The sequence below is a fragment of the Alosa pseudoharengus genome, unplaced genomic scaffold (genome assembly GCF_046254945.1).
Source record: "Alosa pseudoharengus isolate Yale_2024_CS ecotype anadromous, Long Island Sound unplaced genomic scaffold, YU_APseudo_1.1 YU_APseudo_1.1_scf_24, whole genome shotgun sequence".
In the NCBI taxonomy this organism is placed as follows: Eukaryota; Metazoa; Chordata; class Actinopteri; order Clupeiformes; family Clupeidae; genus Alosa; species Alosa pseudoharengus.
This window is the reverse complement of record NW_027468689.1, coordinates 11,759,839-11,787,679: the sequence shown is the minus strand read 5'-3', so window position 1 is coordinate 11,787,679 and position 27,841 is coordinate 11,759,839. Positions and strand designations below refer to the sequence as shown.

At 41.3% G+C, this 27,841-nt stretch overlaps 1 protein-coding gene across 6 annotated transcripts; it reads right to left on the bottom strand.

Moving 5' to 3' along the window:
• Nucleotides 1-362: 362 nt before the first annotated feature.
• Nucleotides 363-22,406, bottom strand: sh3bp2 (SH3-domain binding protein 2). 6 transcript variants are annotated; one of them, XM_076303150.1, is made up of 13 exons: nt 15,333-15,569; nt 9,459-9,598; nt 9,082-9,184; nt 6,660-6,777; nt 6,457-6,524; nt 5,588-5,673; nt 5,077-5,145; nt 4,121-4,721; nt 3,588-3,705; nt 2,789-2,844; nt 2,087-2,165; nt 1,868-1,927; nt 363-1,665 (listed from the first exon to the last, which is right to left on the bottom strand). In XM_076303150.1, exons 1-13 carry the CDS (start codon nt 15,407-15,409, stop codon nt 1,528-1,530), a joined length of 1,713 nt encoding a protein of 570 aa, XP_076159265.1. In that variant the 5' UTR covers nt 15,410-15,569; the 3' UTR covers nt 363-1,527. The 6 variants fall into 6 exon arrangements, with proteins under 6 accessions (XP_076159265.1, XP_076159270.1, XP_076159268.1 ...); XM_076303155.1 differs by lacking the exon at nt 15,333-15,569 and adding an exon at nt 22,231-22,406 and having other exon boundaries at nt 364-1,665; nt 3,588-3,708; XM_076303153.1 differs by lacking the exon at nt 15,333-15,569 and adding an exon at nt 16,799-16,833 and having other exon boundaries at nt 364-1,665; nt 3,588-3,708.
• Nucleotides 22,407-27,841: the final 5,435 nt, after the last annotated feature.

Here is a 27,841-nt window from a genome sequence, read left to right as displayed (position 1 = left end):
GTAATATAGTTGACATATGTCAGTCACTTTGGACAACAGTGTCTGCTAAATGAATAAATGTACATGTTAACCAGCATGTTGGTATGTATGCCTCTGTGTGGGTTTGGTTCCCCCAGGAAAGACTGCACCTAAGTCTGCCTCCATCCTGTACTGTGCTGCACTCCAGCCTCTCCTCTGCCTGCCTGCCAGTCACCTTGCTGTCTTGTGCTCATCTCACTGCAATTTGCAATAGGTTTCTTTGTTCATCGTTAGAGTGGACATACAGTATATACAGTTTCAGTTAATCTAAATGAACATGAACACTTTTCTTTATGATGTATCATAATGAAAAACAATATATGTTTCCTTCATTCTGAACCTATACATTATACATATACATACTAAATTGCATTATTATATATATTTAGCAGAAATGTACAATGACCTAGTATTGCTAAATTGCAAATGCAATGTGTAACATTTCTGTGTTTGAGTAGAAAAGGATAAGGGATTGGAGGCAATATAGACAGCCTGTTCATCTATTCATTGACATAGAAGCTGCTTCTTTGCATATTTGATTTATGATAATAAGAAATAGAAATTATTATACCAAGGCTTTTCAAGAGAAGCCACTCTGATGTTAGTGTGATAACACATTTTTGCTCAGATTTACTATACAAATCCTTTAATTTACAAATATTATTATTAAAATATACTGTAATAATGTACATACTGTTTTGCTAGCACACTTACAAATGCATGTATTTACATAACAGTACAAAGTATGTTTACATTTTACCAGTGTCTGTGTGTCTGAACTCTATGACCTTGGCATTACTTGCAAGTTGCTCCACTAGCAGAGCTACAGGAGAGTGTGTGTCAGTACATGAACCTGTAACCCAGAATAGATAGCGTCCTTCTGATATGAATATATAGGACACCTTAAATGTCCCCTCTATTCAAAAGTAATTTCTCAATGAGCTACAGGCGTTACACCTCAGCAGATCTGTAATGTTATGTGCGGCGTTTCAAATACGCAAAGAACACACACATTTTCAAACAACATAACACTGTGATGTCCTCATAATGCTCCTTCCTTTGTCTTTCTTGAACATCTGTTCCAGCTCAACCTTTTTAACGGGGTCCAGTCAAGGCAGTCAACAGCAGTTTGTATTGCCTTGGCATTTGAGCCCTTGGCCTTTTCAACCCCACGACAAATCTGACATGATTCATCGCCACTTGCAGTTTCCAGACCCTTCTTCAGTCCACTGCGGAGAATGTGGGTATTCAGAGGGAATGAACATAACAGTATATCCTGTTCCTCTGTCCCTGCAGCGTCCACACACACTCACACACACACACACACAGACATTATATGTGTCCTCCCACGTGACGGGGTGATGATGAGGGGGCCATCTGTAGTGACAAGTCTCATCCTGCAGGGGGTGCTTGACTCCAGGCATGGGAGTCTGGAGCCGCTGTGCACAGGCAGGCAGCCAGTTAGTCACTGGTATGTGACATGAGTCCCTTGCAGGCAGATAGGTGAGGTCACCTGGGTGGAGTGTAGCCGTATGGCTTCTGCAAACAGAGCGAACCGTGGTTGGGAAGCGGATGGCCGTGGTAGTACTCTACCAGTTCGGCCAGCGAGGTAAAGGTGCAGTCCGTCTCCAGGAAGAACTTTGAGTCCTGGGAGGGAAGGAACAACAGTCAGGTGGGAGCTCAGAGTGACATGCAGGCTACACATGTATGATTACTGAGCTGTATTAGGATGTCATGGTATTGCACTGTTAAATATCATCACTACATGACACATACATTATGGTTGTTTTGACACGTCACCTTGTCTGGGTTTAGAATGATGATGGATGTTATTCCCACAACAACTCACCTCTTCAAAGAGTCTGTAGTTCCTTGCTTTTATTAAGCTCACATCCCACACAACAAGCACCTATGTATAGAAACAAAAGTGGTGAATAGATGCACATTTTCTCTCACATACACCACACACACACACACACACAGACACACACACACACACACACACACACACACACACACACTCAACCTTGCACAAACAGTACAAATAATAGTATTGAGAGAAATGAACCTTGGATGTTTTAGTTCCTGACTTGCGGAAGCAGTAAAGTCCATCTTGCGGACAGCTACCACACCAATCTTTAAACATTCTGTAGGAGACAACAAATGAAGGTTAATTTAAGCACCAGAGGGCACTATGAGAACCTTTGTTTGTGTACATACACACACACAAAGAGTCCTATTAGAGAGTCCATTTAGGGTTAGAATTATTCATGATCTATGTACTTTTCCAAACAAACTGCTAGGCAAGCATAGTCCTCACTAAAATTTGTGAATGGTGCAAGCTAAAACTCCCCCTAAGGGCTTGTTTATGTAACTCCTCTCCTGCACCAGTAGGTAGCAGTATAGTGGCAGAGTGGAAACAAGGTTTCGCATCTGCCTACATCAGGATGTTTGTGCATTGAAATAACAGTGGAATTTCCATTCATTTTTAAATATACTCACTGACGTAAATGGCACTGTCATTTAACATATACTAACATCCGTGCACACAATCTTTGCAAAAACAGTTTTGCAGGGCAATAGTTCATACACCACACTGTCAAAGGTCAACAGTCCAGGCTTGTAATGGAAATTAATTAACTGTTCATTTGGGTGTATTTTGACATAAATTGTAAGTCATGACATCCTGTGTTAATACTGGCTCTAGAAAAAAAAACTTCCCCAAACTATGGTATAACCTTATGGTGTGGAGTACAGTGGAAGGCCTTACCTTTCAACAATGCTGGTTTCGGTTGTCTCCACAAACACTGAATCTGGCAGTTGCACCTAAATAGATATATGTAAAGTAAAAATGAAAACAGATATACCGGTACATGATGTACAGTATAAAGTAAACATGCAAAAGATCTGCAAACACCCTATATTAATGTCCAAAGAACTACAGACGTCCCTTCACATTCCTAACTCCGTGTATACATTCAGTGACACTGTAGTGCACCCCTATGGTTCAGTGTTCAGTGCCAAATCAACTCCAACAATGCTTCTAACCTGAACAGTTCTAGTCTTGCTCAACACGCCTTGCTAAATGTTCCACTTGATGTGCTCTCAGACTCAAATGTGCATGTAAACCACATATGAGAGCTTAGGTCTTATTTTGATATAGTCTCGGCATATGCAGCTTTGACATATATTGGTTTCCTCCAGAGTAAGATTAGGCCATGGTTTCTCTGTAGCGTCTTTATGGCTGACACACATCAATAAAAATGTGTGAGTGTGCAGCTGAGCTGCAGTGTGGACAGGAAGCCCCTCTGTGTGTGTGTGTGTGTGTGTGTGTGTGTGTGTGTGTGTGTGTGTGTGTGTGTGTGTGTGTGTGTGTGTGTGTGTGTGTGTGTGTGTGCGTGCGTGCGTGCGTGCGTGCGAGTAGGTATATGTAAGTGTGCATGTGTGTGTGTGTGTGTTTGTGTGTGTGTGTGTGTGTGTGTGTGTACGTATGTGCGTGAGTGTGTGTGTATGTGGGTGTGTGTGAGTGTGTGTAGGTATATAAGTGTGTGTGTGTGAGCTTCACTTACGTTCTCATAGTCGTCGTCAGAGTCGTCCTCCGCTCCCCTCTTCAGCTTCGCTAGCTTCTTCACCACGCCGGGCATCTCGTCTCCCAAGGAGCGAAAGCTCTGCCCATCTGGAGACGATCTTCTGGAGAGAAAGGCAAGTGTTGACCATGACCTCAGTCCCATTTCTGGTGGACCAACATATTTTTAAACATTTACAGCCTCGTAGAAATAATACGACTATTTCAGTCATGTTATGACAAAGATTTCCTCATTGAGGGCCATCAAAAGTTCAGCTGAAGAATAAACCTCTGGTTCCTTTAGATGTTTATGTAGATTTTATATGCAAGTACTCTACATTTAAAGCTTATTTATTTTTGTATCTTTACCATCTAATATAAATACCTCAGACATACTGTAAAACTGACCTTGTGAAAATAACTCCTCTATATTTTATTTCATTATTGCTGTTTGCCATTCATTAAATATATTGAACATGGCCTATGGGTGGTCTTTAGCAGTGTTTGTTCTACAGACATTAAAAAAAAGGTGCCTACTGCAGTGAAGGTCCTCTTGGAGTGAGCATGGCTTGGCCCGGAAGAGGAGGTTTGGGAGGAGTTAGCTTGGGTTTGACCAGAGAGAGGTTGGGCGAGGTGGCGTGCGGCTGGCTCGGGGGCTTGGCACCTGGGTTGGGAGGCATGGGAGGTGGGGGCTTGTGGAGGAGGGCGTGGTTGGATACAGAAGGAGGAGGGGGTCTGTTGGGTGGAGCGAAGGGGGGCGGCTTCTTGACGAACGGAAGTGTGGCCGGGGCCGGAGCAAACTCGGAGGGACTGGGCTTCCGGTCCCGGCTCTCCATGAGGGGCATAGTGGAGGCCGTCCGTGTGCTGATCTGCTTCTTCAGGCTGTCCAGGGATGGAAGGGGAGGGCCCCGCAAGGCCGCGGGTTTGGGCACGGGGGGTGTTGGCGTGTGGGGCATTGGTGGGAGAAAGCTCGGGGGTAGGCTACATGGGGTGGGCACAGGGTAGGATGGGGGCGGCTTCTTCGGGACGGGTGGAGGTGTGGGTGGGGGCCCCTTAGAGAAAGCGGACAGTGAGTTTGGGTGGGGATGGTAGGGCACGGGAGGAGGGGGGTACGAGGGAGGGGGCGCAATGGGTCGACCTAAACAACAAATAAAAACAACTAAAGTTAACCTTTGACCTGAATCAGTACTCAAGTAATGTAGGCATTTACTCATGAAAAAACAGACTGCAATGCACAATACAGTATTTATTTTCATGGTTATGGTTATGGTTATATGATTTAGCAGATGCTTTTGAAGACTACATTAAGGAAAATAGCAATAATTAACAATAATGTCAACGCAATATCAATGATCAATAGCCTAATAGAAATAAACATCATAATATACAGACCATAACTAAGAACCACTTAATTAAGTGTATGCTAGACCCCTCTTGAAAGACCCATTTTCATATATGCACCATAAATGTTTTCCCAGTTCCGTTGATTGTACCTGAAGTTGGAGATGGTCCATCAGGCTTCAGGTAATCCTCTTCATCGGAGTCCTCCTCCAGGAGGTAATCTAAATGAAAAACATTAACTAATGAAGATTTGACACCTGAACAACCCAATTAAAGTACTAATGAAAGTACTTTCTTTCAAGTAATTGCACATCTCAGAGAGAAATGCATTGCACAATTACGTAATGATCTCTGATTATGCACTTGAATACAGCATTCCAGTATCAAAATGAGAAGACTACAAGTGATGATACATGGAGCAACTTTTTGAGCAATCTTGCTGAGCAACCACATAAATGTTTCCATATGTCCATATGTCACTGGATGATCACAACAACTTGCCTTCTGATGATTAATGCTCTCCAGAGAAACATTTGCTTCCCAATATCAATGCCAGTACAACGTTTGGCCAGCAACATTGCTCAAAAGGCTGGCTTGTGTTTCCTCAGCTCAGGAGCCCATTACATTCTATTATGACATCATGGTGAACTTTAGAGAACTTACCACCTTCAGGATTCTCAGCAGTGTGAGTGATGTCCAGTGGACACTCAATTGGCCCATAGAAACTCTCCGCATCAGAGTCTGAGTCACTGTCCAGGGAACAGTAACAGTCAGTAACATTAAACCATTAAACCCATCCATTCATCCATCCATCCATCCATCCATCCATCCATCCATCCATCCATCAAACCCTGCATCCAACCATCCATCCATGCATCCATCAAACCCTGCATCCATCCATCCATCCATCCATCCATCCATCAAACCATCCATCCATCCATCCATCCATCCATCCATCCATCCATTTGAAAACAAAAGTGTTGATTGTGTGCATAGGCGAAGAGGGAAGTGAAAGCTCAAGAGATCTAAAACCTCTATCCAGCAGAAGATAGAGTGCACATTAAGCAAACATTCAGTGATCGGAAACTGTGTGTGCGTAGTTTCCATGACTCCCTAGAGAAAGCTGCTCGGAACAGAAACGGTCACCACAGCATGTGTCATTTATGTGCAACAACTCAAGCTGCCCCCAGGGGTCTCTTTTTCCCCATGTCCCATTTGTAAGAAGGTAGTAGCTTCTGGAACTGCATTATGGGGGTGAAAAACATATTCTGGAGTACAAATGCACTATGAAATTAAACAACTTATTTGTCCAGTTCAGATGTCCAGATGCAAAAGCAAACTGCTAAATACATTCTCTCAGGTAGGCAAAGGCAATGCAAAGCAGAGGGTGTGTGACGACTTCAGCCGAGGACTAGCTCATTAGTTGAACTATGTCAGATCTCAGTATGCATGCATGTGTGTGTGTGTGTGTGTGTGTGTGTGTGTGTGTGTGTGTGTGTGAGTGAGGAGGGGAGAGGGGTTGTGTTTTTCACCTCGGAACACAGGTGTCTCTGCGGTCATTATAGTGGTCGATTTCTCTCCTCAAATGACACATCCATTTCTGTCAACAAATCAAATAAATTGAAACATATGACTAATATGTAACAAATGACTAGTTTTTTAATCATGCCTTGAAAATGACTATTCTATGGCCTCAACATGTACCCTCTTTAGTGAACACAGATGCGGCCCTTACCCTTCTCTCATCCTCGCTGGCTGCAGAGAAGTACCAGGTTCTGTGTCTCTTACTGAAGTGCACGACCTTGAAGGGGAACACGTTACTGGATGTTGTCTCTTCCGCTGCTCTCATAACCCTGCAAATCCAATCACAGTACATGAAAAATGAGAATTCTAGAAGGAACAACGAAATAGTTCACTCCTCAACCGGTTAAGGTATTACTTTGTAACTTGACTTATGCTCACGATTTCATGCTAAAACACATGTTCGTCTTAAGACACAAAACAACATGTGAGGGCATACTGTCAGATACAATCCTTCTCTGTCTTCAATTATTTGGTTGTTCTTTGCTGTGATATGTCTTGCTTTAGGCCTACACAGCCTAGCTATGGAAACAGGCTACGCAGGCAAAGCCCAGCATGATGCAACCATGTGAAATGGCTATTTATACACCGCTGCCGCCGCGTAGGAGTAGTTGTGGTCAATAATTAGCCACGCTGCCTTTGACCCCCGTGCTCACAACAGGGAGGAAGGAAAAGACAAACTGGAGTGAACTATGGACAGGGACAGAAACTTTTCTTCAGAAAGTACCCTGCTTGACGGGGATATTTCTTGTTTAATTCGGGGGAAATCTTGCCAGTGGTCTCAAACAGCACCCTTTGCTGGCTCAGTAGGCCTACTTTTGAAACATCGAAACATAAAACCATACGCATGTAGGTGTTAAAATAATACACACTCCTTTTGAGCAAAGCGTTGCATGGCTTAAGTTAAATGCAAATTAACATCTTCAGTGAATATGTTTTGGTGTCTGTTGCAAGTTGCATAACAAGATGACTGCATCACCTCAGAAGTTTCATCATGATCATGCCCATCTGCCCATTTAGTCAGTAATAAGACACTAATGTCTCTCCCACAAACATAAAGATCTAATCAAAATGCCCCTACTTTTTTGAGTGGCAGTGCACATATGTGCTCATATATGCACTGCACTTACAGTGGGTCTAATGTACACTGTTCTCTGCACTGCAGAGGAGCAGAACATGTTCAGATGACTAAAACCGGACACATTCCATCAAGTCACGATGCCAAAAGGACTCATATGTAGCTCCACCAAATGCATTGAAATGAAACTGGTTGGCACTATAACCTATGTCGTAAGAGGAAGTTCCATCTATATAAAAAAAGTAACAGTAATGTGGTTAGTCCAAACAGCATCCTGTCAAAGAACCAGAGATAGCCTACACTTGTAGAGTATAGACGTAAATTAAATGTCACGGATGTAATGCTAAAATTCCTATAGATTACACCTATAGATTACACCATATTTGAGACCACATTCTGAAACGTTATTTGTCTAGGAGGTACAGTGCCTATAAAAAGTATTCAGCCCCATGCTAAAGTTGACTAAAAAGAGGAATAAAAAAAAAATCATCTTTTGCACATGGATCTTAATGCCTTAATTAAAAAAATGAGGAAACATCCAACCTTTAAGGACACCAATTTTCTTTGTGTCTTAATGTATTGTAAATAAATATATGTTCTTCATTAAAATACATGGTGCATAAGTATTCAGGCCAGTTATTTAATGGATCCAGGTATACTATGCTTCCTGATAAAGTTCCCTTGGCCTTTGGAATTAAAATAACCACACATCATCACATACCCTTCACCATACCTAGAGATGGGCATGGTGTGTATTTCAGTTAGCCTATTAGCTGGTTTGATGCTCATTGAGCTCAATGCAAATCAAACCAGATAATAGGCTAACTGAAATACACACATGCACCTTGCAATCACATGTCCACAAGGAAGCCCTGGCTCACTAGAACACTCTGCCTATAGCAAACTGTAGGCATTTCTCAAAACAGAGGTATTGCAACAAATTGATCCACTTATCACACACGGTCATGCCAACAGTGGAGTTAGTTCTCTACAGTAAGATCATGTTCAACAAAATAAAATGGAAAGCTTCATGTGAATCTGAGTCAGCCCAACAGCTCTGCAGGTAGGCTCTAATAGAAACAGTTTGTTTCTGTAGTTCCCCCTCAAATGCATATTCAAAGTAAATGAGGCATTAGTACAAACCAGACTTAGTACAGCTTGTACAGCCCAATATGTGTGTGTGTGTGTGTGTCTCTGTGTGTGTGAGTGTGTGTGTGTGTGTGTGTGTGTGTGTGTGTGTGTGTGTGTGGCATGTGTGTGTGTGTGTGTCTGTGTGGCGTGTGTGTGTGTGTGTGTGTGTGTGTGTGTGTGTGGCATGTGTTTGTGTGTGTGTATGTGTGGCGTGTGTGTGTGTGTGTGTGTGTGTGTGTGGAATGTGTATGGTGTGTGTGTGTGTGTGTGTGTGTGTGTGGCTGCAATACAGCCCACTAACAAACTGCTGAACAGGACCCTCAGCTTGACAGAGTTCAGAAACGTTCTCCTTCAGTCGCATACTGACCTGTTGTAACCACTGAGTGAGAAAGCCCCTTGTGGTGTGGCGGAGGTGCTGGTTTTAAAGTAGTACACACATCCTTTGTGAATTATTATGTAGCGTAAGGGCCCTGAGAACAGGAGCAAGAGAAGAAAGATGCTGCATCAGATACAAATGTTGTATTACACTTTTTCTATTACAGACTGACAATACTCAAACAGGATAAAATGGAATGAACTGAATGGGTGATATAATAACAGACAGACATCAGGAATCTTAAAATGTATTAATTTAGAGTACTGGAAGACTACTTAATAATTGTTACAAATATGAGAGACATTAATGAATCCTAAAGTTACAAACTTGAGAGAGAGAGAGTGACCAAACTTGACCAAAAGACTCACATTTCATGAGACTAAACTGGCTCCCGCCTTTCTTGTGGAGGTATCCGGATGTGGTGACGCCCCCGGGCATTGTCAGAAGGTTCTGGGCCCCGATGGCCCTCATGGGAACGGGCCAGGAAAGCTGAGGTGCTGACATGTTCCTGCGGAAAAGGTGGACAAACGCTGGATTAGAACATGCTCAGATTCTATTGACAAGATTGAATTGCTAAGATTCTATTGACACATGATATGATACCCGTATGGTGATTCACAAAACAAATCTAACATCATGGTCAAATTATATATATTAGCCTATATAATATTGACCATTGACAGAGAGCTCAAGAAAACAGTCTCTCTCTCTCTCTCTCAAGTTCACAAACGCAACTTTATAGGCACAGTGAAATAACTTACTGGAATGCAAACGCTTACTCTCGGGTTTCCTCTTATCTTAGCAACAACAATGACTAAAAAAGGCGACAAAGGAGACAATATGTCGTTGTAACAGGACTAACTCTGTGTGGAAGATCAAGCCCTGTCTTTGTCTTCAGAGCTTCAGAAGACACTTGTGGTCAGTGAGTTCATCCCAAGCCCATCATTTGTTTATCAGAGGAGAGAAGCTCACCAAGGGCACCTCCCAGACCAACTCACCACTATTTCAGCTCCGAGCATGAAGAGGAAATCTACACTTAGTCATTTGACTGAAAATAAAAATGCATGTCATTATGCTGTAAGCATTTCTCATACTCCGGTTAAATATACAAAGTAAACAAAGGCATTGTAGATATGAATGAAGTGTAAGAGAAAGGAAAGACAGCCTTTCATTTGAAACTGCATTAATTTGTGCCTGATCCGCCATTTAAGCCATTCCTCAACTCTCTCTCTCAGGAGGATACATGACCACAGAGCCTCAGTTGACTAGTTATTTACAGCAAATTAGATTAAGAAGATAGGCGCCGTTCAACCACGTTACTTTTAGTCTTGTGCATTTGCGCACGCCGTCAGGCAACCACACAGCACCGCTCTCACTCTCTCTGGGCCACAGGGCCCGTCTCAGTCGCTCAGACACGTCAGAACGCTGACTCACCAGTGCCAGGGGTTAAGAATAACACTCCGTCTGTTCCCTTTTCCCCCCTCTCTCCATCCACTGAGGTTCTTACCTCCTGCTCCTCTGTCTCCTCACACTCGGAACTGGGGAATTCTCGCCCATTCTGCTCCTGCCTCTCCGCTCTGCTGCTGCTGCTGCCTCTGCTGCCTCTGCGCCTCAGGCAGGGCGGAGGACTGCGTGCGTGTACGAGCGAGAGAGTTTTTTCCACCACAAAATAAGGGCCCGGTGTAAGTCAGAGTGCCTAGTGCCTGGACCCAGCCAGCCAGCGCGAGCTGCTGTTAGCGCCGGAGCCCCCTCAAGCTGACTAACCTGAGCCTAAAGCGGATGCGTGCGCTCAGTCAGGAAGCTGGGACGCTTCCCCTGGAATGCGCGTGCCCCCTTTGGAGTTGCTGATTGTTTCGCTAGGTCTCCCACTTCCCGTCTCCCTGATGACTCTGGCTGTGGGTCTACTCAGTTTTGCGGCGGCGCTGGGTAGCTCCGAGCAAGACCTGAGACCAAACCGATGACGGAGGCCCGAAAAAATCCCCTAGACTGACCCGAGAGGTATCTGATTTCCCCTTGACATGAGCCTGGAGATGCTGGGTGGGGTGGATAAGGAAGATTAAATGCTATGGGACAAACACAGTCAGGCTTTCTGACTGAACATGGGCCCAGATTGCAGGGGTAATTTAACCCAGTAAGCAGAACAAAGGCTTAAACCTCTCAGAAGAATGCAGGAATGTAGACTACTCCTCCGAGTAACGGAGTCTCTAACGGGAAACATTTAAGGGCCTCAAGCTTTCTGTTATCTCCAAATCAGTCTGAACTTAAGGGATAACGACGGATGTCTTATAGTGGACTGTGAGACTAAAATAATAAGATGAGTTTAGTCTATGCTAAACACTTGGGGCTGTCCAGCGGAACTTCAGGGCCAAAAGCAACATCCATTTCTACTCCTGTGACAGTTTTTGAAACGCTGGGTTGTCCACTGAGTAGATTAATGAAGGGAAGGAACACCAACACAGTCACACACTCTCTCTCGCTCTCTCACACACACACACACACACACACACACTCTACTCCTTTGTTGGCTTTAAGAGGTCTGCATGTCTGACCATAAGGTTTAATTTAGAGCTCAGAGGATTTCTTAACATCTACATCTACGTGCACTTAATGGTCAAAGTTACTTCAAAAAGTATGAATCTATTGTACACAAAACAAGCTATTCTCCAACTAACAACCCACGACTGATGTATCACAGAATGACCCAACACGGCGTTAATATATTCATATAATATATTCAGAATGACCCAACAAATCATTTAATATATACACATTTACGCATCTACAACCACGACCACTGTGTCCAGTATAACATGAACATGAAATTTATAATGTTATGATGCAACACAAACGCTTTAAAACAGGCTCTAAAATCTGCAAGTTGTACCTGTAGTTGTACCTGTATCTCTGACAAGCTTCATGACTATGCAACATTAGCACCTGGCTTTTTAATACTGAAAAATGCTTTCAGTTAAAAACTTCAATTTCATGATGTTACAAGTGAGTCCATTCCACTCTGCCACACAGTGGGTTTCAATGAGTCATACAGCCATGACACAAGATGACCATGCATGTGTCCATTCTGAGTCCATTCAGGTCATCTAATAAGCAATAGGTCAATCTGAGATGACACTTGATGCAGTGATGACTATTCATGCTTTTTGTACAACTGTTTACCACAGAAGGGTGAAGACCAGAAGTGTTGTCTTTGAAAGGTTGTCTTAGATCCTCTCAGACCCTGGCATCTTTCTCCATTGTTCACAGATAAATGTGAGGAAAATGTGCAGACAAACATTAAAATCAGAATAGTAAATGTAACATTATCTTTAACTTCTGTGTGTGCAGTTCGAGGTGCAGACTGCATGCAATATATATTACATGTTATTTTTATATCCTTTATGTTATATCCTTTATGTTTTGTCTATTACTGGATGTGATGGTGAAACTTGAAACAAGAGTGACTTCAAGAGTAACTAACGAGAAGGTTTAAAGCCAGTCAAATAATGATATCCTACTATACAATTGGTCAGTCAACCACAACCACTGTCAGATTTCTTTGGAATTTGTGCAATAGCAGGGTCAGTTTAGAGTTTATCGGTGTCATTCTAATTTCCACAGACTCCAGGACCAGCTGACTTTTGTTTATTAGAAAGCCTTCCTGTCCTGATTCTGTGAGTTGAGATGCTGTCATGCTCATAGTAAATACTGTCAGATGATGACTATAATGGTTTATTCCACTCTGATTTCCTTGCAATGCTATAAGTTGCCATAAGTTGGGGTTGGGTCTCTGCCTGTGTAGTGGTAAGCAGGCCAGTGGAATCGGTAAAACTCTAAAGGAAGGTCGCGGTACTGAAAGACCCAAAAGGACAGCTCGAGGAATTTCCATGGCAGTCATCGGCAAGCCACATACAGCCAGAATTTGCTGAGTTAACAAAAACATTATTTCTTTGTAACATGCAGCGCATGTATAGAAATGAAAGAGTAATACAGAACTTTTTTTAACAACCCTGTATTTCCATATATCTCACCATGACAACAGCTCTCTTGTGGACAGCTAATCAATTAGTTGTTAAATTGCTGCTTCAATTACTAGTATTTGTATTGTTTTATTTTATTTTATTTTTTTACAGCACTTTGGTCAACCTTTGTTGTTTTTAAAATGTGCTATATAAATAAATTGGCATTGACATTCAATTTATAACATATAAGAAAATGGTGAAAACTGCCGATTGGTGTTCCCCAAAGCCCATAATTTTGTCCTCAAATCCCTTGTTTTGATATTTGATATAAAGATATTTACTGCCATTAAGGAGTAATTAAAACCAGAAAAGATTAAAATCAGCAAATTTGGAGGTATTTTCCTTCAAAATGACCCAAACCAATTATCCATTTTACAAAATAGTTGGAGATTAATTCAATAGTTGACTACTAATTGATGAATTGATTAATTGTTGCAGCCCTATGGACGTAATATACACAACCCTCATGCTCTGCTGCGCGCACATGTGTGTGTGTGTGTGAGTGTGTGTGTGAAAGCTCTCTAAATTTTTGACCCCAAAAGCACTTGTGATCCATCATAACAATGACAATGACAACAGTTCAAACAAATATAGCAGTGATTCATAGACACACATATAAGGGATAACATAGTATGGACCTGCTCTGAATCATGAAGTTGTAATGTTGTGGTGTTTGTCATTCACACTATTTAAAGCCATTTCCTAAGTGAATGTAGCTTATTTCAGAGGACACATCTATATGATATGGTTCATGGCGTAATGACATGAAATTGTTTGAATAGGCCTGTCTTGTAAAAGTATTAGCCCTACTAATACAGAATAACAAAAGTAAGCAGTCATGGTCATGGCTAAACCAATTAGCAATTTGAACAGTGTACGCACTGGAGTGGCTTCCTTGCATTTTACAAAACAAATTCATTCCAGAATAGTGCACTATCCCACTGATCCAGTGTCTGTGACCGGGCCTACTGATTCACTGTCAAGTAGCCTCTTAATCCAGTGTCAGTGAACTACAGCCTGTAGCAGGAACATAAACATGTAAATTATCAGCTAATGCCGACTCCCTGGCTGGACTAAAGGAAGGGGAAACGGGTCTTTAACTGAGGTCTCTGACCTCGCTGAATCAGCTTGACCCTGACCTGCGCTGCACTCACATTGAGGCCATTTGTTCCACATGAGTGTCAGCATGACTTCAAAAACAGTGGTGGTTAGGATATACAGCATTGCTCCCCGCGTTGTCACTCTATTTAGTCCATGAAGACGGCAGTGTCTTTAAGTTGTCCACGTGGGAAAGGTCAGCTAACTCTACACCATTGTGCAAAAGTCATCCTGGCTTTCAAAATAAGGGACCCCATTATTTGACAGGCAGTGAGGGTACGTTTCCATTTCTAACAGCCTGAAAGGGAAGCCAGAATCCTCCTCTGCACAGTGTAACAGCTCCGTGTTTACTGGTTAGAGTGGATACTTGGAGGAGTTTGGATGAACAATTGGTGTTGCATGTAAACAAATGAGCAGTCTATTGAGGGCATTCATTCAAGCGCATTACAAAGAGGAAGCTTTGGTAGGAACATTCTCTATTCCTTTGTGTATTATTTTCAGGTTGTTCTTTGTGAAAGCCTGACTTTGCACCACGGAAACAGATTCTTGAGTAGTCTTTCTGCCATTTGCTACACTTGGCTTTCCCCCCCTGCATCACTTCCTACTGGCTCCAAATATGTGCTTTCCTCTTTTAAAAAAGGAAGTTGGCTCTTAACAATAATTATAGCCTTTCTGAGAATAGAAAACCGAAAGCCTTGTGCTAAGTTCAAGCCACAAAAACTGAGACCATATTTTTTAAAGTTGTGATTTCATTGCATCTGCATTGGATGAGAAGCCATTTTAAATCAAGAAGCAACACACACACACACAGCACAGTGACTCTCATCTGATTATCAAACAAAAACCCTTGACGGTAGTGTTAAGGGAAACCACAACAATGCTGTGACCAACAACAACAAGCCACTTCCAGAAGCATACATTCACCTCCAATATTCTCAGCATAGGATGTTCTTTACCTTCGCCTAAAAATCTGTTATTTTACTGGAAGAGAAAGACTTAGAACAAGTTAGAACTTAGAACATGTAGAACAAAAATCATATCTTTCAGCACATCCCGTCATTAATAACTAGGGCCACACACTGAACTGCAGATTGGTATTAAAAACAAGCCAGTTAAATATCTACTTACTTATAGCGATCAAGACACATTTTCACACTAGGGTGACTTGAGCCAACGAATCCCTTCTTTTTCACCGACAGAGCCATAGGGTCTCGCACATCCACTCAACCATGTTACTGTCCAGCCAAAACGGTGCCGCTGGACGGACAGACTAACGGAAGCTAGTGACAGTCTGGGAGCTAATTGATAATGTCTCAGTGTCAGGAGATTATGCACTGTGAGGGGCCCTGTAGGGCTTGTCATATCCGGCCAGCCCCTTGTCTCGCTCTAACCCAAACCGCACTTAGCCGTCATGTCACAGTTGCTGTTTCCTGTTCTCTGCCTATTAGGCCAGCACAGAAGACTCACGATCCTCACAACATGGCTTCAAGGGGGCTAAGTGGCCTGAGCATGGGACTTTCCACCACAGACGCCACACTGAGTCATTTGAATTGAAAGACAAATGGGGTTGAGCAAAGCAACTGCACTTGTATACAGGTGGTGAATTTATTGGGAATAGATTGAGACCCACTGCCAAAATTCACCTGTTGATATTGGTTATGGTTTTGAATCAGAGAACACCTGATCATCTCAGTTATCCTCTCAGAATCATCAATGATTGATGGCACGACCTGACTCTCGCGGTCAAAACACTCTGTATTGCTAGTATATGCTGAACGATATTGTTTATGATTTCCACCACTGAACTCAGTTTAATGTTGTCCAGTTGTAGACATAATCAGACAAAGAGCCATTGTAACTTGTAGGTTAAATGTAAGGATCAATTTCAAGGATTTTTCCTATAGCCTTATAAAACTTGTACCAGTCAGGGCTGAACGGATCATAATGAAATGTTTACTAGTACAATTAAAAGAAAACTACAATTTCTACAGCATGTAATATAGTCTTTCTTATAGTAAAGTTGAATTGCTGTAACAGAGGCTGATGCTTTGCTTACAATAATTACATTTCTGAGTATTTATTTAGCTTGAATATCAAATAGCGATGATATCAATTTTAAGTCGAACTGAACTGTTTTATTTATATTCAATACATGTGCTTGCTGGTATGGTCTGTACCGTCAAAAAAACAAAACAAAAAAACTATCAGAACTCTCAAATCTCAAATGATTTAGATTTTATTTTCCAAATGATCTTTTAACAAAAAATGAAATTTCCAGATATTCACTAATTGCTTTCTTTAATCCACCTTGCCATAGCCTAGTTAAAAGTGGCACTTACACAACCTAGGATTCTGCCATACTAGATAAAAGTGGCACTTACACAACCTACAATTCTGCCATACTAGATAAAATTGCCTCTTACTTAACCTAGGACTCTGATCTCTGTTTCCTGTTTAGCTACAAATGCACCAGAGTCCTGACAGCCTGTCCTGTAAGACTCACTCTGATCCACTAGCTATGGTCTGATACATCTCACTCAGACCACACACTCACCAAAACCAGACTAATATCTCAGCATTCATACGACACCTACCTGGTCATTCACACAACCCATTTTCAAATGACAACAACCGGTCCGTCCCATTTGAAAACAAAAGACTCACCCATTGAGGATCTCTGAGTGTGTGTGCTCTTGCTTCATGTCAGCGGTTTGCCGTGAGAGCAAGGCCGCTTCCTCTCTATGTGGCGAGGGCTTGAGCTCAGACCCTCCCATCTAGATGCCTAAAGCCAGGGCTGAATGTGCTCCGACCACAGCCTCTCCACGCAGCAGCAGCAGCGGCCCAAATTACAAGCCTGCAGCTGGGACTGAGCGCCAGGACACTCTGGGCCCAGATGCGGTGCCTATTTAAAACACTTACATGGGCTGCTGACCAGTCTCTGCGTCAGGACGGTGCTTTGGAGGGGCTCCACGGTGGCATTCTTCAGTGGCAATTTTGAGGCGCACGCATCATAAAAAAACAGCGGGTTGCAGAAAGCATGATTTTAAAAGCGCACAGCACTTACAGTAAGCCTCAGACCTACAATACGCATCTGAAGTTCATGGTTTCACATTCATAGAGTACTTTTAGTGTTGCTTAAGGATCAACACATTTGGATGCACACTCAAGAAATGTATTGTGGTGTGATATTATAAGGTACAGTACACCGCTAAACAAATTAAAAAACCATCTTCGTCAACAAATCGAGAAAACCCTAGGCAGGGGTGTCAGACTCATATTAGGCAGTTGACCGGATTTGTTAGAATGAGATCTCATTCATAGTAATTGCCATGACTGCATGGGTATCAATTATTTTTTGATGATATACTTCTTTACTGAAACCTGTTGGTGGGCCGGATCTAGCCCCCGGGCCGTAGCCACCTTTGACGCCCCTGCAGTAGAGCATGTGATACCAAAACTCCATTAAGCATTTGCATTTGCTATCAAGCATCTGCATTTGTCATGCATGGTGTTGCACTGCACTGGGTGCACCTTGTGTAGGAGGAACATTCATAAAATAAGTAGGCTACACAGAATATATTCTCACTGACACAAGATGAAACATGGAAAGGATCTCACGGTATTTTGAAACTGATCTAAATACAAAGCACCAGCCAGCATACTTTTAAGTATGCTAAAAAGTGTTCTATAAAGGATAACTATCATTTTACTTCTACTAACAATAAATTATATATGTAAACCCTAACTCAAGGCAATTGGTTCTGCAGTTCCTTCCTGTTAGCCTCTTTTGTGATACCAGAACAAGACCGGCCACAGTGGAAGATGTTAACTCCTTAAGTTCCTCATTCTAGTTTACCACCAGCTAGCTGTCCTCACCAACAGTGAGTGAGAGACCCACCAGTCTCATGGTTAGCTCTTTCAGCTCCTTCAGTGAGATATAAAAGCTTTTGGCCAATCAGATGCATCACTTCAAACAGAAGACAGTTGATTAATGTGGCAGGTAGCTAAAGTTTAACACAGGGCTATAGTAGCCTAACTTGGTTCTTTGCTTATAGCTTTACGATGTCCATCAACATTTGGATTAGCCTATTCATTTTTCACTATTTGTACGCTTCTCTCTGCTTTGGTTAACCTCAGCAATTGAAAGTGAAAACAGTGATGGGCAACATACACAATTAGGCCTAATTGTTATCCGCTAAATGGCCTGCCCATCAAACAACTGACCAACATGTAGCCTGACTGTCATTGTAGCCTAAGGTATGGGTAAAGCAAAACATTACAGTAAGCTATAGGTTAATATCTGAAAAATAAAAAGAACCCAAACATTTTCAGGCGATAGCCCATGTCTTACATTTGACTTACTAAAATAGCCAGAACGGTGATGTACTGGGTGGATGTCACAGTACATTTGTTTCCCGTCATAGTGGAAAGCCAACAAATATCATAACAGCGACATTGAACAGTGACCACTGACAGTGGACCGTTCCCGACACGGGCATCTGTGGTCTTGGACGAGACCAGGAATGGCATCACTGAATTTGTCATCAGCAATTTCCATTTTTTCTTGGATTCTTGGTTACTGTATTCAAACAGAAATGTGACCATTGCATCAAAACCAAACAACCAAAACAAAGAAACCCAATATCTGTCTGACAAAAGGCACGTCTCCAAGTGTCTCTCTAATCATGCCTGTGAACGCTAATTTCAAATGCCTCTCATCTTCATAGGCAACTTTCATCACTCATCAGGCTAATGCACAGAATGGAACCTATTTGTTACTAAAATGTAACGAAATGTAACAAGCAAGAACCAACAAGCAAAGAAGGAAGAAGTTACAGTATGCTGAACTGGTATAGAAAGGGAATGTGGCTGGCAAGCACACACAAGACTAGTGGATATACAGTGCATACGGAAAGTACTCTTTACTTTTTCCACATTTTGACCAAAAAATCCTAAAAATTCTACACATAATACCCCATAATAACAATTTAAAAAAAAGTTTGTTTGAGATTTTTGCAAATGTATAAAAAAAATACAAAAACGAAGAAATCACTTGTACATAAGTATTCACAGCCTTTGCGATCAAGCACAAAACTGAGCTCAGGTGCATTTTGTTTCCACTGATCATCCTTGAGATGTTTCTACAGCTTAATTGGAGTCCACCTGTGGTAAATTCAGTTCATTGGACATGATTTGTAAAGGCACATATCTGTCTATATAAGGTCCCGCAGTTAACAGTGCATGTCAGACCACAAAACAAGCAAGAAGTCGAAGGAATTGTCTGTAGACCTCTGAGACAACAGGACTGTTTTGAGGCACAGATCTAGGGAAGGGTACAGAAAAAAATCTGCTGCTTTAAAGGTCCCAATGAGCACAGTGGCCTCCATCATCTATAAATGGAAAACATTTGGAACCACCAGGAGACTTCCTCGAGCTGGCTGTCCCTCTGAATGATCAGGGGAGAAAGGCTTTAGTTAAGGAGGTGACCAATAAACCGATGGTCACTCTGACTATGGTTTATCCGGTTATGTTGCAGATCGGATCATAAACAGCCACAGCAACGAAGAGGAGTGATGGAAGAATTTGCTGGTATTTGTTGGTCTTGGTGCTCTCATAAAAGATTTGCGTTTTTTCTGGATATGCTCATCGGATCATAAACGGTCACAGCAAAGAGGAGGAATAACCGAAGAATTTGGATATGCTCATCGGATCATAAACGGTCACAGGAAAGAAGAGGAATGACCGAAGAATTTGTTGGCAGAGAGCCCATCATGAGTGGATCTGGTCTGGGAGTCTTCACCACTGTTGAGCCTTCTAGAGGTGTCATGGGCTTAACTTAAGGAAACACAGATGAAGAAAGGTGCCTGCTTGATAACCAGTGAAATGTTCTCAAAGGGCTGCTCTGATGGCATTGTTCTGTGTTGGTAAGGTTGCTTTGTTGGTGATTCTGTCTTTGATGGTAAACAGGCTTGGTTGATTGGTCTCTGGGAAATCCCCTCCCGACCTACTTAAAAATATTGGTAATTTTAGGCTAATTGGTTTTACAATATACTGTTAATTTTAATGCTAATGTAATGTTTATTGCAGTCACTTTGGACAAAAAGCATCTGCTAAATAGCATTAACAAACACAAGCATAAACTTAAACCCTTTCGAAGAAAAGGAAACTTAATAGGCTACAGATCTCCAGAAACAACATTTGCCCCCTCCCACTCATCCTGAAGAGGAGGCTATAATTAAACACGCATCGAGTGGAAATATTGACGACTCTCACAAGTCGACATCCCACTACATTTTCACTGTTAAGTCCACGTTGGACGCTGTGGGCAACCTCCACTTCCAGTTTCTTTCTCAAAGATGTACGCATGGAAACAAACAAATTTTCTCTTCTCTCACTTCTGGAGCATAACTCTTACAGCAGTGGGGAGACGGGAAGCCTAATTAATGTGGTACAACTTCCCTCTTCTCACCAGTTTATGTCATGTAAGCATTTTCCCGCATTAGAGGGTGTGCAACACATAAAGTTGTGCAGTTGCCTTAGTTTAAGCCACAGACGCGCCAAATCAAAATTATAGTCAATTTGTCACAAAACTGCCAGACCTTGAGACTACAAACCAAAATGGTCTTTGTCAACTTTCAGCTTCTTTCAAGTTGGCTACAGTATGACCGTATCATTGAACAGTACATTGTGCCCGGGCAACTGTCATGACAGCAGATTTCAGCACGTTGCTGTCTTGGTTAAAGCAAAGCTCAGCAGAATGGACATCCTAAATGTATATCGCTAGACGACTGAGAGTAGGCAAATTGGCAAACACTGCTCTCTACTGGTTAAGCTTATTTACAATGTGCCTATATAAAGACACAAAGAGCAATTACCATTTCATAATTTGCCACACGTTTTAAGAATTGATATGGAAGCATTTTTGTGAGTGAAGCCCTATCTATTTTTCAAGGACACCGTTTTGTGGGCATTTATGTTTGGTTATGTTAATGACTGAATCTCTCAGAAACAAGGTTTGCAAGTTGGCCAAAATTGTAGAATGAGACTGTGTCTCCTAGGAGGAGAAAGATAAAATCACATCAAGATATATTTTATTACACTGTGAAGTCAGACAATTCCATTATACTTTGATCCCATTTTGGGGTTAGTTTGTATGGAGGAGAATATGGAGACCACTTTCCAGTCTCTGAATTTCATTTAACTTTGAATCGTTCTGGACAGAAGCCATTTTCCTCTGTTTGAGTGTGGGGGTTGTTTAATCAGAACAGATCAAACAGAGACTCAGGAAAATGGCAGTGGTTTAATTGGACCACAGAACTAAAAAGGCACATACTCAGTACATATCCAGTCAATTAACTAAGAAGGTCTCAACAAATGTCTCACGTACTTAGTGTAATTGAAAAAAGGATCGTAAATGACATGAAACAAGTAAACCAACTGAGATGCCACAGCGCTGTGCATCGTATTTTCTGTTTTGTCCTCCCATGCTTGCTCTTGTAAATTCTCTGAAGTAGTTTATGAGACTCAACTTAGCCTGGATATAGAGAGCATTTACATCCACTAGTTTGCCACTCAAAATAGGTTCTACATAAGACAACTGTTGAACCCTATAAAAAATATATGTTCTGTTAAATCCAGTTGTAAGGACTTCATTTGTCTGATGTATCATATAAGTACTGTATTTAGCCAGTTATACACGGTCAAAAACAGATGTGGACACCAAACAAATAAAAATGTTGCCCAACATGATTGGGTTGACGTTGTCAACCCATTCAAATGTTATACACCTAGTTGGAGAGGAAACTGACCTGTTTTTAATATCTTGCTTAGCCATCTGAAATCTACCATCAAAGAGAGATAGGCGTTGCCATTTGTAATCTACCATTACAGAGAGATATTTAATCATCCAGCATTACATGGGTCCATGAAATCAATTATAACGAAACAAACTATTTTCTTCTCAAGCTGAACGACAAGACACATAGAAAAAAAGAAAACACGTGTCTTAAGAACAATTCACACTTACACAACACCTGCAGGCCTGTGGTGAACTGTAGAGTTAGCAGTGTGGGTTTCCTGCTTATAGGCTAAGAGCTCACAGTGTTTGTTCCATCACTGCTATTAAACCCATTGCCACAAGCAGTCTGACTCGCCAACAAAAGCACTGAGAGTTTTTGCTGCAAGAACACTGTTCATTGTTTCCATCATGTATGAGGTTACCACGCCATCGCCCTATGACTGACCTGAGATTCCGGTGTGGTGCACACATAGTACAATTCATACATGCCAACACTCCCGTTTCGCCCGGGTTTCTCCCGTATTTCAAGGTCATCTCCCGGCGCCCTCTAGGGAAACTCCCGGAATTTGCATGCATGATCATTAGCCTAAACTTAATTTTAAAATCACGGATCCATTCATTTTTCTGTTAGTCTGAAATTTCCCGGGTTGCCAAATTGGGTATGATACATCCTATACATAGCCTACACACAATGACTTGGGCTACTTTCAATTTCAACCCTTTTGTCGTAAAACCTGGCAACCCAAATTAATTATAATTAGAAGTGATTATGTCATCTTAATAATGACATAATTATAATATATATATATATATATATATATATATATATATATAATATAATATAATATGATATTATATATATATATATATATAATATAATATAATATGATATTATATATATATATATATATATATATATATATATATATATATATAGTTCGTGACTGAGCACAGCAGATATGACCAGTGAAGCTTCCATGGCACCTACCAGCAACAAACGACGCAAAACAGTATGTAGGCTACAATATACAATATGTAAAATTGGCTTACGCTATTGTATTTTAATGCCAGTCATAATGGTGGTACTCGGAGAGCCAATTGCCTACTCATTGTGAAAAGTTTGAGAACCACGGATTTGTCAAATTGTTAGAAGAAATGTTGTGATTAACACATCACATTATAACTGTTATTGAGTGTTGTTGATACACAAATTGTGTCCTCGGAACATAATCTTTGGAGCAGCTTTGGAGTTTTGGCGGGAGGCAGCAGGCGGATAGCAAACTGGCATGCGTAGCCTAATTTCGGTAAGGTTAACCGAAATGCAGATGCAAATGCAGAATTAAATATGCAAAAACTGATTCTGTGCAAACACTGCACCCCCCCGAAAAAAAAACCAAATCTCCCAAAAAGCTAAATGTTGGCAGGTATGACTTATTATACAGGTCAGATGAGAGTACTTACAACTTCTGACCAGCAGATGGCGACGTTTCCCCCAGTCCAGGCCTTATGCACTTGATGCTCCTCAACATCATCTCATTCTGCACAGGCATCTCTGCAGACTCATCCCTAGATTCTACCAGTTTTGGGTTCTTCAATGTTAGTTATCTGCATAGGTCAGTAGAAAGTATTGAGAAGTACAGAGGCCTGAAATGTCAAATAATGTAATAATGTGGATGTTATGATACATAATGTCCTCATTATAATCTATATATGAGGTTAGATATCTTATGACTATCACATGTGATGCATCATAAACCTATTAATACCACAAAAATCATCATTGCATCCTTCAATGCCATGCAGTTATTGATATTATCCATGGAAGTGACAATGAACATCAATTATTTACTGCAGAAATTGATTGTGTAATATATGAACTCCCTGAGGGTGCTTATTTTTCTGTGTTGAATTTGTGTGACCTAACTCTGGGCATGGCCTAGGCGATGTGCGCTAGGGCAGTGGTTTTCAAAGTGGGGGCCGCGAGGGGATGCCAGTTGGAGGGAAAAATAAAAGCAAGAAATAAATACATTTGAAACATTTAAAATAGACTATGAGGGTTGTTATACAATGCCATTATGATAATGTGACGCATATCTGAACATATTTCCCATGATAATGACTGGGAATAATAGTAGAGTGATGGCTCTCATATAGCAGAAAGCCCCAAATAACATTTTTACACACTGTATGCTCCATTGCGATGTGGTTGTGGCTAAAATAATTATTAGGATTAGCTTAATGTATTTTTACATTTGGCGTAGTATTGTCGATGGGTTTAATTAATAAAACATCAAGGGGGTCCCTGGCCAGAACTTAGTGGTATTTGGGGGGCCTTGTCGTGGAAAAGTTTGGGAACCCCTGCCCTAGGGGACATTTGTCATGGAGGTATTTACTCCAAAGTGGCAGAAACTCAAAACATGCACTCGAGGGAGGGAAGGAAAGGACCATGGTGACGTTCTGTGAGTTGATTATTGTTTTTGTAGAGCACACATGCTTTTTCAGGTTCTAGAATAGAATTTGGATCAAATTCTCCGGTCTGGACAGGTCAGCACCAACACAGGACATGTGTGACTGTGTACCGTCTGCCCATATAAGGTTCTTCCTGCCTGTTCTGTCCTGTCTTACCCAGAAGAGGAGCCTGTAATTATCCAAGAGGAGGCCCAGTCACAGAGCGTTGGCGGCAGCAAAACCAATGCCACATGGAGCTCCCTGGCACTTCCTTTAGAATTTTTACCCTCATGTCCTTAAACCTTATACTGTAGGAAGTGTATGACCCACCTTTTAAGGTCACGATGTGAATGCTTGTGAATGGAGACTTTGTCCTTCAGGACATCTCATTGAACAGTCCTTGCTGAGACAATAGCTGTGTAGTGATATAATGAAAAGGACAAGGTCTATATCCCTGAAAAGACAGCAGTGTAGCCTAGCAAACATGCCATGCATGTCCTGTCATAGCAATTGTATAGGCCTACATTCATGGGCATATTTCATGATTGAGCCTACGGTTGTATTACAAAGTTGATACATAAATAGTGTGTGTTTGAAGCGGTAACCTGCTGGTATTGCAGTATATACATTAGGATGGTAAACCTCACTCCAGACGCCTTACGCCCGTTTCACACCGGGAACGAGATGTGAACGTTGCGTGTCAGTTGCGTGCCTGCTGCGTGGTGTTTTCTATGTCTTTGCTTACCAGAAGTGTGTCTGATGCAGTGCTGTGGCGGCCTTTTTTTAATTTCATTTATATAGTATATTTAGTATTTAGTTTTGTTAGTTTTCTTGTCTTCTACTGTCTCTATTGTACAGTGGAGTTTTGTTATATGTTTATACTTATATTTACCATTTCTGCTGTAAGTGCATGTTGTGTGTGTCTGTATGCTACTGAGACCTTGAATTTCCCCTTGGGGATCAATAAAGTATCTATCTATCTATCTATCTATCTATCTATCTATCTATCTATCTATCTTTCTGCCAATTAAAACGTCTCTCTTTCTCACGTAATTTTTTTCTTAACTGTTTTGAATGGAAACGCTTCCAACACGCTTGTGTGGCGTGAAAAATAGGCGTTTTCAGCGCGGCTCGACCAAATCGCGACACTACCCTCCATGAAGACGATTTGATGCTATTCCATTCCCTTTTGTAGATGGGTGGAAACGGCAGGGCAAGAGCAGGTAGCCTAGTAAACAACCAACCAATAAACTTCATAACTTCATAACACCCACCATCTATATTAATGTAGCGTCCGAGGGAAGGCTCACTGAACACTGTAGTCATTTTATGAAAAAAGGTTGAACAAATTGCAACAGAAGAAAACTTAACTGATTTTGTATCCTCAATATGTCCTGAGTAAGGGAAAAAAAGCCCCGAAGAATCCCAAATAGGGGAAAGTTTAGAAAAAGACCTAAATATATATATAAATATATAAATATAAAAATTAAGATTTTTTTTTTTTTTCCCGTCATCTACTTCCTGAATTTTTGGTCAATGATACCCGGGACACCGAACCACCGGGGCACATGAAATTTGGTGGGTATGTAGCCCCACTAGACTTTTACGGAAAAATTTCATTTAGTCCCCGGGGCCACTCCCCCACCCCCCCCCCCGCACTGGGCCCCCGAAACCCAAAAAATGCAGTTTTTCCTAAATAACTACCTGAACCGTGGCACCAAGGATGAATAAATTTTTATGGTATGTTGGTCTCAAGGGCCCACATCAACCTAGCCCATAATCACTCATTTGTGTTTGCACCCCCCCGGTAAAAAATGAAAATGCAATATCATTCTGCTTTAATCGCCCCTCTCTTCAGTTAAGATGTTCAGAACTGCACCAAATTTTATGTGTATGATTAACCTGACATTCTCTGGGGGTATAAGTTTCGTAGAATTTCATCCATGGGGGGGTCTAAAAAAATTAAGTTATGTGTACATTTAGTGACTGTACACTCATTGGCCTGTAGATGGTGGTGCACACATATACACACGCACACACACACACAGGCACGCACATACCATCAGTATCGGCAATTACAACGGGCGATACATAATTACAAATTCAGTAGGATTAAAGGAAAACCAAATACTCATCATAATAATTTGGCTGCATTTCCCATATTGGCGTCACGTCGTTGTTTGTCCACCAGATGGCGCATCGTTGCAGTGAGACGTAATTTTGTTGGAAGTTAAAGGAACCATATGTAAGATTGTGGCCAAAACTGGTACTGCAATCACTTTCAAATTACTGTAGAGCGTTGTATACCCTCCCCCTCCCCCCTGACTCGAGGTTGCCAACCCGGAATACTGAAACACTACTGACTTTGTGATTAGTAGATAGGTGGAGGGTGGCGCATCAGGCCAAAACACAACATGACATGACAAAACACAACATCAACGACAGTTGAGGGCTGCAACTTCACTTTTTAAATGACAATATCCTGGCAGGACTACTGCTATCAGTGATATAAGTATTTGAAATGAACATGATTTCTTAATGTCTAGTGACATATCAGGGCCATTTTATGATTAATTGAAATACATTTCTTACATACGGTTCCTTTAATCTAAAGTGGGTTGGAAAGACACTACGCTTCCTACAAGACAAGACTAGTTTACCGCAGAGAACGTCTAATAAGGGTAGGATGATTTCTGCATGACATGTAATTCCCATTTCTTCTTGAAGCCGAAATAAATCTGAAAATGTTTATCGGACATGCTTGGTTTTTACTGCAGGTAGGCTACGTTAATCTTAAGTTATATCAATAGCCTAGAGTAGGTCAAATAATGTTGCATTGGTTAAGTGATGGAGGCCAATTTGATTATTGATGTATTTTTCCCCATCTTCCTCCATGCCATGCACAATACATTGCCCACTATTCTGTAAAGGTGAATCTAGTGTAAAGTGGATACATTTTGGCCTATACTGTCCGGGGAAAACAAATTAAACACCATAAACTATATATTTTCTATAAGCATATACCCTCTAGAGGAGATATAACACCATTTAAGACATTTCCCCATCTTCCTCCATGCCATGCACAATACATTGCCCTCTATTCTGTAAAGGCAAATCTAGTGTAAATTAAACACCATAAACTATATATTTTCTATATGCATATACCCTCTAGATGAGATATAATACCAGTAAAGACATGTATTATCTTCCTCCATGCCTTGGACAATTTGTTTGTCAAATGTTGCAATTAGTTTTGGGTCACTATACATTAGCTATACATAATTACATTATGCCCTGTTTGCCCATGTTAACAAACAATTTCAAAAAACTTAATACATTTTTTGTTTGTCTTGATGTAAGTAATCAACTCAGTAATTTTCATGGTGATATG

Bases quoted from the DNA above. Each gene is read 5' to 3' on its own strand.
- sh3bp2 (XM_076303149.1), bottom strand. From the start codon at position 15,409: ATGGCTCTGTCGGTGAAAAAGAAGGGATTCGTTGGCTCAAGTCACCCT. The intron at 4,722-5,076 runs GTACAATCAACG...TTTGTTGTTTAG, and splicing joins TGGACCATCTCCAACTTCAG to GTCGACCCATTGCGCCCCCT. The intron at 3,709-4,120 runs GTAGGCACCTTT...CTTTCTCTCCAG, and splicing joins CCAAGAGGACCTTCACTGCA to AAGATCGTCTCCAGATGGGC.